This window comes from Enhydra lutris, unplaced genomic scaffold (assembly GCF_002288905.1).
Source record: "Enhydra lutris kenyoni isolate GAN:26980312 unplaced genomic scaffold, ASM228890v2 scaffoldscaffold1, whole genome shotgun sequence".
In the NCBI taxonomy this organism is placed as follows: Eukaryota; Metazoa; Chordata; class Mammalia; order Carnivora; family Mustelidae; genus Enhydra; species Enhydra lutris.
The window spans coordinates 65753283-65767331 of NW_019154085.1; the positions used below are offsets into that span (position 1 = coordinate 65753283).

Below are 14049 nucleotides of genomic sequence, written 5' to 3' on the forward strand. Positions count from 1 at the left end.
GTCAGTTTGCATATCAAAGTCACTCTCAGAGGCTAGTTGTTTGTTATCTCCAGGAATTAGCTAACCCCAGGAGGGGCCGTCCCTCCTTAGGTCTGAAAGGCCCCAACATGCCAAAACATCATGAAATAAAGAAAATGTTAAAATGTGATAAATACAGTAGGCCGGGAGACTGGGCGTCCTCAGTATATACCCTGAACACCTGAATTATTGGGACACTTGGCGGCTTCTGGGCCTCCTCGCAAAGTCAGGCAGTTTAGGACTCGTATTCTGCCCTCTAAGTGTTTACAGAAGTCATTCTTAACATGTCAGCCCAGCTCTGTTGACCCAGAGCAGTTCTTTGCTTTTTCAGGAAACAAACGGGATGAAAGTGCTGGGCCGGGACTTCCTCCTCAGGGTGTTTGACAGGGACTGACGCAGTGTAGGCCCTTTGACTGCGGGAAGTCCAGGACACACCCAGCCTTGATTGTACTTTCTTGAACGCTGAACGCCGGGAGCATAGGTAAAAGGACAGAAGGAAAAACATTCCAACATGAGGGACCCGCTAACAGATTGCTCGGTGAGTAGCTCCGTGTGGTTTTGCGCCTGTGGGTGAGAGGGCAGCCTTAGAGGGCTCAGTTTATATATTAATGGGTCTAAACTTAAGGAATTTGAGACATTCTGAGGACAAACGTGTTTAGACATTGGCCGTGATACAAAAGTCTTGTGGCTTTTCTTTGGTTCGATTGCAAACAACCCTTTCTAGCAAATGACAGGGCAGGTTAATAATTGTCATCTTTATTCTCATATGGTTGGAACAACTTTGAGTGGGTATAGCATCATATTTGCTTGCAGATGTGGCTGTTTGGAAAACATTCTGAAGACAGATGCCCAAGGGGCCAACATGGTGTGGAGAGCGGCTACCCAGACGCTCAGAACCTGCAGGCAGCTTAGGGCTCTGTGAATGAAGTTGGGGTGGGAGATTTTGGCATATTTCTCCATATCCTGTAGAATCCAGAACTGTAAGGCCTGCAAGTGGAAGGACAGGTGCCCCCACCCTGCCCAGCCTCCAGTGGTTCTCAGACTGGTCTCCCAACATGTGTGTTTAGTTCTGGGAGTGTTATCAAAAACAGAAGATGGGTCAAGAATCCAAAGATGGCGTGAGGTTGTCAACAGAAATAGCAGAGATGAAATTTAGGAAATAAGGAGCAATTAAAATAAGGCACGTGGCGGGGGGTGGGTGGGGGGGTGCTCCTATACTGTGGACGTAAAATAATCTAGAATCATCGGGGTGTCAGTTCAGTAAAGGGTGGCAGAAAACCAAGATCAGTCACATCAGAAGCAAGGAGTTGCATTCATCCCTCAAGTAATTTATCAAAAAAAAAAAAAAAAAAACTCCCTAACAATAACAAACTATATAATAGCAGATAAATGAGGGCTGCAGGAAAGCCATAAAGAAGAGCGGCAGGGGATTACTGGTTACATTTTTCTTTTTCAGAATTTATTTATTTGACAGAGAGTGAGAGAAGGAGAGAGAGCACAAGTGGGGGGAGCAGCAGAGGAAGAGGGGGAAGCAGGCTCCCTGCTGAGCAGGGACCCCCCCAATGCGGGACTCGATCCCAGGATTCTGAGATCATGACCCTAGCCGAAGGCAGAGGCTTAACCCACTGAGCCACCCAGGTGCCCCTACTGGTTACATTTTTGTTTCCACAATGGACAAGCACAGGTTTAAAGAAGGTGGAGCTGTCAAGGCGAGCCCACAAAATGAGTTCATGAATCAGATGGGCTAGATGAGATGAAGAGCATTGGCTGGTACTATTAATAATGACCGTGTAATAGCAGGTTCTGTCTACTTTGATTTTTTAAATGCAAAAGTAAATATGTGTCTAACGTAAAAACGAATTCCAGGGCGCCTGGGTGGCTCAGTGGGTTTAAGCCTCTGCCTTCGGCTCAGGTCATGATCTCAGGATCCTGGGATCGAGCCCCACATCAGGCTCTCTGCTCAGCGGGGAGCCTGCTTTCCCCTCTGTCTCTACCTGCCTCTCTGCCTGCTTGTGATCTCTGTCTGTCAAATAAATAAATAAAATCTTAAAAAAAAAACAAAACGAATTCCAGCAGTATAGTTGTATACAGATTCTAAGATGGAAAATTCTCCCCCTCCGTTTCCTCCTTCCCAATCTTTTCTTCATTGGTAAGCACAGACAATTAAAAAAAAAAAAAAGTCTTATTGTTCATGTATTTGCTGTTTATTTTTCTCTCTCTGCATTTGCCGCCTTACCGAATGTTACCTCCTCTCCTTTCTTCCCACCGATACCCTGATGATGTTTTTGCATGGGGGTGGTTGAGCAAGGCAGGGATGGGGTAAGTGGAGGCAAAAACTTGACAGCAACAGTCACCAAAGAAGAAAGTCAGGACCACATGAAGAGTGAGATAGAAGAGAGAGAAACTAGGACCAAGTTAAGTTAAGGGAACAACACAAACACAAACTAGTAGCCTGATGTTTTTTTCAAAGGCTGCCTTCAGATCAGGATCTGGGAGACATGTTTCCTTCTGAGCAGCCCCCCAAGAGAACCTGTCACCACATGTGTGGGTCAGCTTCATGCTCCCTCCTTAACGTACTTAGGGGTTCTTTTCCCTCAGCTGAGCCGTCTCCCCAGGGACTCCCATCTTTTCTCTCTGGGCCCGGTGCCATCAAAGGTAGTCTGGGAGTCAAGAGGAGGCCGATACCCAACCCTTCTGCCAGAGTTCCCAAATCCTCTAAGGTCATGGAATCTTTATTTAAATTTGCAACTGTTTCATTTTCAAGGGTTCCTATTGATTTCCTGGTGCAGTTCTAGTTTGTGCTTGGGGAATAAGGTTGTACGAAGATAGAGCTTCAGTTTGGCAGCAGAATAAAACAAAGGAATGGACTGCTAATGAAGGCTTCATGAAACACAGGCGTGGTTTCGTGAGGAAACCAAACAGAACCCAAAGATTTAAGCCACCTGCAGAATGTTCCATTCCATCCCTACGGCTGCATGGAACACATTTAATTCATAAAACCTTAGCTTAACGATAGTTTTAAGCTAGTCTGCCCCAGGGGGTTCATGTATGAAAATGAGTGGTTACTTGAAATTCAATGGGAAAAACATGGCCTCTTTATTTCTACTAATCTAACTGAAATTTTAGAATTTACTTCAGATGTACCTGGATGGCTCAGTCGGTTAAGCATCTGCCTTTGGCTCAGATCATTGTCGCAGGGTCCTGGGATGGAGCCCTGAGCTGGGTGTCAGGCTCCCTGCTCAGCAGCCCCCCTCGTGCCCCCACCTCATGCCTCCCCATGTCCCCCCCATGCCCTCCCTCATGCTCATGCACCCTCTCTCTCTCTTTCAATTAAGAAGAAAAAATCTTTAGAATTTACTTCAACTCTGAATATAAGTAACAGACTTCGGTACTACCACAATGTCTGTGATTTGTAACCAAAAAAATCACAGATATTTTTATATAATATCACAGGGGTTGCAATTATCTAGAAATATTGTATATATTCCGTGTGACTTAGAAATTTAAGTTATTCTGAAGTCTTGTTATTTAGTATGTTAATTGAAGAGCACATGTAATTTTTAAATATGTTTTAATAAATGTATATCAATATAATGTTTCTTTTGTAACCCTATGCTATTTTCTTGAATGCATTTTAAAAATATTCTGAGTAAAGTATAGATTTCACAGCACACCCAAAAGAACCATAATACCAAAAAATATTTTAAAATCTCTTATTAAGTTCATGCTCTAGTGACCAAGATAGGCTAATAGCTGTCAGTGTCTGTGCTCAAATTATTAATTACCAGGGTAGCACAAAGATGGCCTAAATGTTGTGTAGGCTTTTAACTAATCTTAAGCGTGTCAGAACTTATTTGGGGAAGATTTTGAAGTTGTTTCCGCAAAGGCACAGAATTGGCTCTGGGCCTTAATGTCTTGATGCCTCTGAGTTTAGCTTCTATATCTACAAAGAAAGGAAGGAAGAAAGAAAAGGAAAAAAGAAGCTCAGTGAAATTTTCAAATCCAGGTGTAAGGCAGTAGACAGGAATCGAACTATCTCCAAATGAAATGATCCAACAATTTTTCTTCAAAATCAGCCCTTCCTGTGAAATAAAACCATGGAAATCGTGGGCAAATAATGGGCTGTAACCAAGTTTAGGCTTTTACTCACTCTGCAGTGTCCAGGTAGGAACCTGTCAAAGCAGGCATTTTGGGCTCCACATAGTCTGTCCCTTCCCTTAACACCCTCAGCTGCTGAAGCAGCCCCAGCAAGATGGTGGGACACCTCCTGTAGCCGCCTCACCTGCCAGTCTGGGCGGCTCAGCCTGGGTCATGGGATGTTCACCTGCGCTAAGACAGAAGATAACCGTTACAATGGTCCATGACTTCTGAGGGATTCTGGTGCTTTGCACAGATAAGGAGGCAGGTCGGGTCTGACCACATAGATGTCCTGTGACCCACAGCATCCCTGAGATAGGTGATATGTCCCCCATGTCTCACAGGCCTGTTTCCTCCTCTGGAAAGGAAGAAGAGGAGGTATGGAGTAAACTATGCTTTTTAGTGTTCTGTATCTCATAACTTATGATGGTCTGCCGTGGGGATTCCGGATCTCACCTAGACAGTCCCTTGGTTAGAGGAGCAGTGGTTTGAAATATTATCCCCCGTGAATCAGGATTCACATGAAATCAGTACCACCATGCCTGTCACAGGAAAGACATCAAACAAAAGCTTATTTGATTAAATATAAATGGAATATCACAGTTTATCTGATACTCTGAGGGTATCACTGTCCAAAAACTTTCCATACTGCCATCTAGAATAGAAATGGACTTTTCTAGAATAACAGAATTTAACCTTCATCATTCAAATTGTGGAAAATCAGAAAGAACAGCTAGTCTGGGGTTGATACATTCTGTATTGTTTAGAAGTTATCTGATTATTCCATGTGCCCATGACTTTGCTCCATTTTTGGTGATGACAACATTTATACAACAAATTTGCTTACAAAAGCTGGGCAGAAATATCTTTTTAGACTGAAAGGAAAATGCCTGTGTATACCAGTTTTCTTGGTGAAGGGGTTTTTTATGAGCTCAGAAATGTCCCAGATATTCCATCACTAGCCTGAACTTCCTTTATCAGGGAAAAAATACATAACCTTTTTCCTAGTAATTAATGAGCCCAACGAGAGACAGCACGTTAATAAAAATTCCTATGGAGATGTAAGATCAACAGTAGCTTCTTTTCCTGGAATGAGTATTTGGTAAGGGTGGGGTATTTGAAAATTCAGTGGGTGGGGAAAGAACACCAAAAATCCGCCTTCCATATGATTTTGACTAGAGAAAACATTCTTGTGTAGTTGATAACATTAGGAAGCCATTTGTCTGATCATAACACTTAAAGGTAACTATTACTCTGAATGAACCTAGTGCAATTATACTGATTAGCTATTTATAAATATATTTATTTCTGGTAGTTTCTCTAATTGATTGGCTCACTTAATATTTCTAATCACGGCTCTGCCCTTAACTAATGAAGTTACTTTCAGCTCTTTGGTGCTTAACTATAAAATAAGGGGATTAGAGGTTAGGGATTTTCAAGCTATGCTCCATGGAATCCCTCCAGTGGCCTCTGGTGGATGAAGTAGGATGGGAAGGAGAGGTGAGATCCAAAGGGATCCAAAGGTGACATCGATCCAAAGCCAAGGTCAAGAGATTTCATCACCTCAAAGTAGACATGTTCCAAGATTTTCTGATCTCTCTGTCTCTCTGTCTCTCTGTCTCTCTGTCTCTCTCTCTCTCTCTCTCTCACACACACACACACACACACACACACATGCGTGCATGACAAGATGGTCCTGGGTTCTGCTTTGATATTTATGCAAGTCTGTTCTTCACAGATTTTGTCTTTAGGTCTGAGTAGATGGTACATGAAAAAAGGTACACAATGTCTGTTTCTAAAGAAGGGGTTATGCTACACGAATGGGAATATTCTTAACAACTCTTTTATTTATCGATGTCACCTTTATCGCAGGGGAGATCAGGGTTTGTCAGGGAGTGTCAGGTACATTGCATACGAGGTCAAAGATAAAGATCCTCCCCATTGCTGTGATAACAACAGCCTGCTGTTGTCATCTGATCATGAGGTTAACAACAACAGAACGTATTGAGCGGCTTCTGGACTAGCGGGTGCCTGGGCATCCTGGAATTTGGTGAATGGGTTATAGGTATACCTGGGACGTGAACCGTGGCAATCCTCAAATTGACAGGATGTGGCTTGGGGGCTCTGCAGAGATCACAGGCCAGTTTCCTCTGCCTCAAACAACTTTGTCCATTTACCACACATTGTCCCAGTACAACTATCATTTTCTCTTTTTTTATTATTTAGTTTATTAATTTTTAAAAATATTTATTTGCTTGAAAGGGAGTGAGCACGTGGGGGAGGGGCAGAGGAAGAGGAAGAGAGAGTCTTAAGCAGACTGCACGCCAAGCACAGAGTCCAATGGGGGGCTGGATCCTACCCTGAGATCATGACTTGAGCCAAAACCAAGAGTTGGATGCTTAACTGACTGAGCCACCCAGGGGCCCCCCAGTGATGATTTCCTAGGTGTGCCATGATGTGAGAACGTTAGGAAGTAACATAACAGGAAGTTATCTTCCAAAATCTAAAACTGGCAGGCCCAGGGTCAGTTGAAGCATAAGCTATGCTTTGAGCGGCCTCTGCTTAAAACCGTTGAGTTTGGATACTGGGGAAAGATAGGAACTCTCCACTTTCTCACAGGATCTCCAACTCCCCCCAAAACAACTGAGTTTTGAACTGGCCTCCTAGAACTAGTCCATTGGAAGATGTACTTTAAAATAAAATAAGGAGCATTTTGATAGCTTGGTAAATAGAAAAATTCTCAACTGGTTCTGCTCATTTCTGCCTTGGCTAGGGGCAAGATTTCCCCTCCAAGCCCCCATCCTCACACATGAGGTCTGAGGTACCCTGTTCTCTCCTAGGACTGCTGGACACAGACTCCTCAGGTGATGGGGCTAGTGTGGGCCCGTCCCCTAGGGACAGCTCAGCTCACAGTCCCTTCCCTGCTCTCCTGGCTCTGCTGATCTCCCTCCTGCTCTGAAGCCTCCAAAATCCTCTAATCCATGGGTCTGCTTTGTCTTCTCCAAGCCCCAGACCTTGGCCTCATAGGTTTTCAGAGCAGGAGAACTCACTCACTCTGCAAACAGACGTTCCAATCTTTCTCTCTTGCACATGGGCCCCTGGTGTTTGTGTTGGGTCTTTGTTTCTGTTTTGCTATGGGCTGGAGAGCGAGGCAGATAGAACATTACATAAAAAACTCACAATTTAATACTGTGAGACATTTCTAAATAAATCAAATAAGAAAGCTAAAGAACTTATAAAGGAAATCATAAAATTTTATTGAACATAAAATAAGATTTGAACACATGAAAAGACTTACTATGTCCTTGGATGGGAAGTCTAAATACCATAAAAAAGCCGATTTCCACAAATTTATATATATATATATATATATATATGTATATATGTATGTAATGCAATTCCAATTAGGATCTCAACAGGGTTTAAAAAATGTAATTAGATAAATCTTCATATGGAAGAATAGATGCCCAAGTATAGCCAAAGAAATTATGAGAAAGAAAAAACAGTTGTTTAAAGAGAAATCAGAAGCAAAGTATTAAATGTCTCTATAACTTAAGTAGTGAGTTCATAATGGCTATCATTTTTATTATCTGTATCATTATTATTTTATGAAACATAAAAATGTTTCATAATTTAAAATAAAAAGTTAAAAGATTGTGTATGAGTTAGAACTATGTTCAGCTGCACATTTCAAAATCTAAAAATAAGAGTGGCCTTAAAAAATCCTATTATTTTATTTCTCTCACACAGAACATAAGTCCAAAAGTAGAGAGCTAAGGGCTTGTGTAGTGGCCCCCAGGACCATCAGGAACCCAGGATCTTTATCTCTTTCTGCTCTACTATCTTAGCACAGGGCGTCTATCCTCAAGATTACCTTATGGCATCAGCCATCATTTCTTTCTTTTCTTCAAATTTAAATTCAATTTAATTAAGATACAGTGTATTGTTAGTTTCAGAGACAGAATTCAGTGATTTATCAATTGCATACAGCACCCAGAGCTCATTCCTTCAAGTGCCTTCCTTAATGCCCATCACCCAGTTACCTCATCCCCACACCCACCTCCCCTCCATCAACCCTTAGTTTGTTCCCTATGGTTAAGGGTCTCTTACAGTTTGTCTCCCTCTCTGGTTTCATCTTATTTTACTTTTCCTTCCTTTCCCCTCTGTTCATCTGTTTTGTTTCTTAAATTCCACTTATGTGAAATCATATGGCATTTGTCTTTCTCTGACCAACTTACTTCACTTAGCATAATACCCTCTAGTTCCATCCACATCGTTGCAAACAACAGCAAAATTTCATTCTTTTTGATGGCTGAGTAGTATTCCATTGTATATGAATACCACATCTCCTTTATCCATTCATCTTGTCAGTGGACATCTGGGTCTTTCCATAGCTTGGCTATTGCGGACATCGCTGCTATGAACATTGCAGGAACCATCATTTCTTGAAAGTTCAGGTGTCAGGAAAGAGGAGGAAGGAAACTTCACTGAAACCCCACACAAAACTCTCGCCCATGATGCCTTGAGAAGCATTTAGTCACATGGCTTCCCCTAAGGGAGAAACACTGAGAAATAACTTTATGCCAGGGGCATGAGCCCTGCTCAACATATACCTGTTTTCTTCTCATGATACTTCTGTGTGATTTGTGGGATGTTATTTGGTGATGTGGGAAGAAAATAAAAGGCTTAAGGGGAACTTAGTCAAAGTGTTTAGTGAACAGAGGAGCCAATAAAAAAGCTAAACGCTCTTAAAATGTTCCCTAAAACTTTCCCATTGTCCCAGTAAGGGGAGGAAGGAGGACTTATAATATCACATCATTCATATGCCAAGTTATTTTTATGGAACTAAAAATGGCTTGATTGCCAAATAGTGATTTTACTCTCATGACTCGGAGGAGAATCATTTCCTCTCGAGAGCCTACACCTAAACCCCACTGTAGGGATGTTTTGCTTGCTTTGCAAAGAGGTTTAAAATCTGTAAATTATTTGCTGCAGTTGTTTTCAGAAAATCATATATTTCAGCTGCCAATCCTTATTTCAGCTTCTTGGGACAAATTAGAATATCTGGCCATCGTGGGCCACATTCCCTGGGTCCAGATCAGTGGGGGCAGTTGTCTGTCCAGCTCGACCCCCCCACCCCCACTGCTCACTCATTCAGATGCTGACAGGTGCCTGCAGTCCCATGATTTTGCCAACCTTGCTTTAGGAGTTAACAATGTCTTTGTAAAGAGCTTTGCCCCCGGACCACTGTCCTTGAGCCCAAGGCGGTTTCAGTGAAACCTCCTGTGTGTCTACCAAATCCTGCCCTGGCTTTCTGTGCTCAGTTCAGAGGGAAGTGAAACCACTGCATGAAGACAAAGAAATTTAGTATCTATAGAATGATTGTTTTCCTATTGCCTAGGTATTGGTTCTTTCCAGCCCTGAAGGTAGGGACCTGGTCAGGTCATTTCTTTAGGTCCTTTCCTCCTCCATGGCCCCATGTCCTCTGCTGGCTACTCTGCTCGCGTCAGACACCGGGTCCTCCCGTGACAACTGAAAGGTGACCTTGGCCCTGAGGATTCATGGATGTGAACCTGCCGTCTGTGTAGTAGGTGCTTACTGCATGGGAGCGCTCAATGCAGTGCCCAACAGAGCGCTCCTGGAGCACAGAAGAGGCTGGCTCATCAGATGAGCAGAGAGCTACAGCATGGCACTTGTTTCGTAGAGAACTTTCATCCTCTTCTATAAAATCTCATTTTATTTTTTTTAAGATTTTATTTATTTATTTAAGAGACTGGGAGCAGATGGGTCAGAGGGAGAAGCAGACTCCCCACTGAGCAGGGAGCCCAACTTGGAACTTGATCCCAGGACCCTGGGATCACGACCTGAGCCGAAGGCAGATGCTGAATCAATTTAAAAAATGCAATGAGGTATCATACCTCCCAGATGAAAACTCTGAGGGAGGGCTCTTGGGACCGTTCCACCACCCAACTGAGCTACTGTGTGTCAGGAAAGCTGCAGAATTCATTCACATTTACTCTGTCCATCTGAACACTTAAAATCTATTGTCATCAGCATCTACTTTTACAAATACGATTTTCAGGAGGACATTGTGGAGTTCTGAATTAAATGACAAAAGCTTTCCCTTGGAAGTCTTATGTCCGGAGGCTAAATTCATATAGAAATGAATTTCTAAAGGTTTATTCCTACATGTATAAAAGTTTGGGACAACAAAAACGTTCAGCTCCTCGTTCCAACATTCTTATTACTAGAATTAAATGAGATACAGAGGGACTAGGGAACATATTACTAACTCGTTATTCACTTACATCGTCATATCTCAGCCCTCCTATGATATTCACTTTAATGAGTTTGGGTTTTGATACCCAGGGATAGTGTTGTGAAGTTTGGGAGGGGGACACAGAAAATGGTGACTCAAGATACATACTGCAGAATGTACTTTGGGAACCATCCTGGGAACAAAAGAAGTGACAGAAAGTCAGACTTCAAAGTCCCCCCACTGCTGAGTGGTTGCCTGGGGAGAAACAGACAGAACAGCTTTATTTTTGAAAAGTTCTCCAAGATAGTTCACAGCCAGGCGGAAAAGACTTAATCTTTATTTTAGGAACTCACCCAAAAGGTGTGCGTCGCCGTAGCTGCACGATCATTCACAGTGACAGTCATCATTACGGAGCATGCTTAATTCAGAGGAGTTCTATTTTGGACGTGCTCATAACCCGTCTGTGCATCTTTTCTCTTTCAGTATAATAAAGTGTACAAGAACCTAAAGGAGTTTTCTCAAAATGGAGAGAATTTCTGCAAGCAGGTCACATCCATTCTTCAGCAAAGGTACAGAGCGCACGTTTGCAAAAAACGTTCTTCCTCTTTAGTTGGAGCTAGCGATATGACTGTTGGAGTGATTACAATCTGTCCTACTTTCCAGAACTCGGTGTTATATTTTGGTACTTGAGAGACTGATTTGAAGAGTGATTCTCCTCTGTTGCACATTTATCACTGCGGTACCATGATAATCAAGAAACAACAGGAAGTAATTCTGCGTGGGAAGACTCAGTCAAGTCTCTTTTGACTCCTCAGACTGAGTTTATCACCCCCTACTGAGGCACTCCTGGTGCCTGCGTGTCCGCCATTGTTGTACTTCCCACACTGATGGCAATTATGAGCTGACATTTCTGTCCCCCCACTACAGGGTCAGGCTTGCTCATCTTTGTGTCCTGAGCTTTGAGAGTCTGGGCTTTTGACTTCGTCAGTAAATGTCTGATGAATGAAAAGTGACCATTTTCAGTATCACCTTGTCTTTTTTTTTTTTTTTTTAAGATTTTATTTGTTTATTTGACAGAGATCACAAGTAGGCAGAGAGGCAGGCAGAGAGACAGAGGGGGAAGTGGGCTTCCTGCTGAGCAGAGAGCCCGATGTGGGGCTCGATCCCAGGACCCTGAGATCACGACCCAAGCCGAAGGCAGAGGCTTAACCCACTGAGCCACCCAAGTGCCCAGTATCACCTTCTCTTAAGACTAGATGTGATATGTGTCAAGTTGGTGACTGTGCTAAAATGAGCACCCTGAACTCAGTCGAGAAAGTTACAGAAGTTCCTGTTTTGAGTTGGGCCATTAAGGGTCTTCAAGCCATTTACCCACATCTAGACAGCTCTATAATAAACAACTCTAAAAAGGCCTCCAGAAGAGACTGCATATTCTTTTAAGGTAAATCTTTCAAATTTAAAATAATTGCAAGTGTAGTAGACATGGGCCGATGGCCTCCTGTGTTAGTAGGACAACAACAGAGGAGAATATTAGCATCATCGGGAACCATACATGAGGCCAAGGAAAGATACAGGAAAGCTCAAACAGGCATTTATTAAAAGAAAAAGCAACCCCCCCAAAGACCCACAAAACAAAAATAGGTTTGTCAAACAGAGTTGAAAGAGAAAAAAATAAATTAAGATGCTTCTGTGGCCAATTGCCTTGATTCTATGAGAGGAACAGGGAAGACCAATCTGAAAGGGAATCTCTTCCGTAAGAAATTTTTTTTTATTTTAAAATTTTTATTTTAAAATTTATTTTATTAATTTCAAAAGAAATTAATAAAATATGGCCAGTTAGCTATTATACAAATTCAATCCATTAGCTATATGAGAAAGCACTTCGCTCCTGCAGATCTGGAAGCATCTGTAAATATATTAGCCATGCATATGACCTAGATTAGAAACATCTGGGCTTTGATTATCTTGATGCACCTGTGTTCAAAATTCGTGCCCAGTGGAGACCTATGAAGACAGAAGGCAGGTGGTAAAAAATGCCTCGCAAACTGACTCAACAATGAACAGAATAAATCTGAGGCAATCACTGCCCCCAAATTGCCTTATTGCTTTTCCCTTGTCCAGGTCACTCCAACCCCTCCACCCTGCCGCAGACATATCCACTTTATATATGATCAGAGCCTGCATTTCTTACCCGTGTCTCTCTTGAAGTTGCTTCCTCGGGCTACCATCTTTCCTAGACTTAGTCACGCACAAAGCCTTCCACCCACATTGTTCTACAGCGTCAAACAAGCTCCAATGAAGTAAAAACACTTGGGTAGCTAAGAATATTTCACTCCATGGTTTTTACCTTCTTATGGAGCAGAATTCAGAATCTGAAGATCTTTTTTTTTTTTTTTTTTTAAGATTTTATTTATTTATTTGACAGACGGAGTTCACAAGTGGGCAGAGGAGGAAGCAGTCTCCCTGCTGAGCAGACAGCCCGATATGGGGCTCAATCCCAGGACCCTGGGATCATGACCTGAGCTGAAGGCAGAGGCTTTAACCCACTGAGCCATCCAGGCACCCCTCCTTTTTTTTTTTTTAAAGATTATTTATTTATTTGATAGAGAGAGAGCACAAGCAGGCAGAGCAGCAGAAAGAGGGAGAAGCAGGCTCCCCGCTAAGCGGAGAGCCCCACTCGGGACTCAATCCCAGGACCCTGGGATCGTGGCCTGAGCCAAAGGCAGATGCTTAACCCACTGAGCCACCCAGACGCCACCTAGAATTTGGAGATCTAAAGAATACTACTGGTTAGCAAAATTACATGCACTTTTCTGGAATAAAAACTACATAGTGTAAATACAAAAGGGGAATCTAGTATTTTAAACTGACCAGCAAATTTATGCTAGATATTAGGTCATTTATGCATTAGATGCATTTTGTAAAGCTAATTAATTAACTAATTTTAAATTTTAGGTAGTCAATATATAGTACAGTGTTCGTTTCAGGAGTAGAATTCAGTGATTCCTCACTTACATACAACACCCAGTGCTCATCATAAGTGAGCTCCTTAATACCCCTTACCCATCTAGCCCACCCACTACCCACCTCCCTCCATCAACCGTCAGTTTGTTCTCTGTTGTTAAGAGTCTCCTGGATTTTTACCGTGTGACTGGGACCTCTGCCCACCCAATCAAACCCAATACCTGGAAGCCATCCATGACCCTTTGTTCTATCTCATCTCATGACCAAGTCTTCCTGTTTCCTCTCTTAACCACCTTTCATACCTATAGCTTTCTTCTCATTTAATGGCCTCTGTCACTGTTCTGGGGGAAAAAAAAAATCTCTTAACCTAGTAGGTGAGGATGAGGTCACAGTTTCTGAGCATGAGCCTTTGTCCTTTAAATCCGATCTGTGATTGTGTTAGAGTGAACCCGATGACATCAGGCATCCTGGGAGCTGCTGTGTGTTTCTGGCTAAGTCAGAGTTGCGGCTACAAACAAAGGGAAACTGAAACCACTAATTGGACAAAAGAAGCTAAGCATGACCATGAATTGCAGAATTTCCAGGCAAAATGATGTTTCAGTAATAGCTGCACTTTTTCATCATCACCAATTAGAACAAATTGGTAGGCAGCTGGGCTTGGCAGTGCAGCA

At 42.6% G+C, this 14049-nt stretch overlaps 1 protein-coding gene across 1 annotated transcript in view; it reads left to right on the forward strand.

Annotated features, from left to right (window-relative positions):
- Positions 1-206: 206 nt before the first annotated feature.
- The window catches only part of LOC111142196 (nitric oxide synthase trafficking), a 57871-nt gene continuing 44028 nt past the window's right edge, over positions 207-14049 (forward strand). Inside the window, exons 1-2 of the mRNA XM_022495219.1 lie at positions 207-556; positions 10898-10983. Of these exons, the coding sequence (XP_022350927.1) occupies positions 530-556; positions 10898-10983 (113 nt within the window). The 5' untranslated portion in view covers positions 207-529. The remainder of the gene's footprint in view (positions 557-10897; positions 10984-14049) is intronic.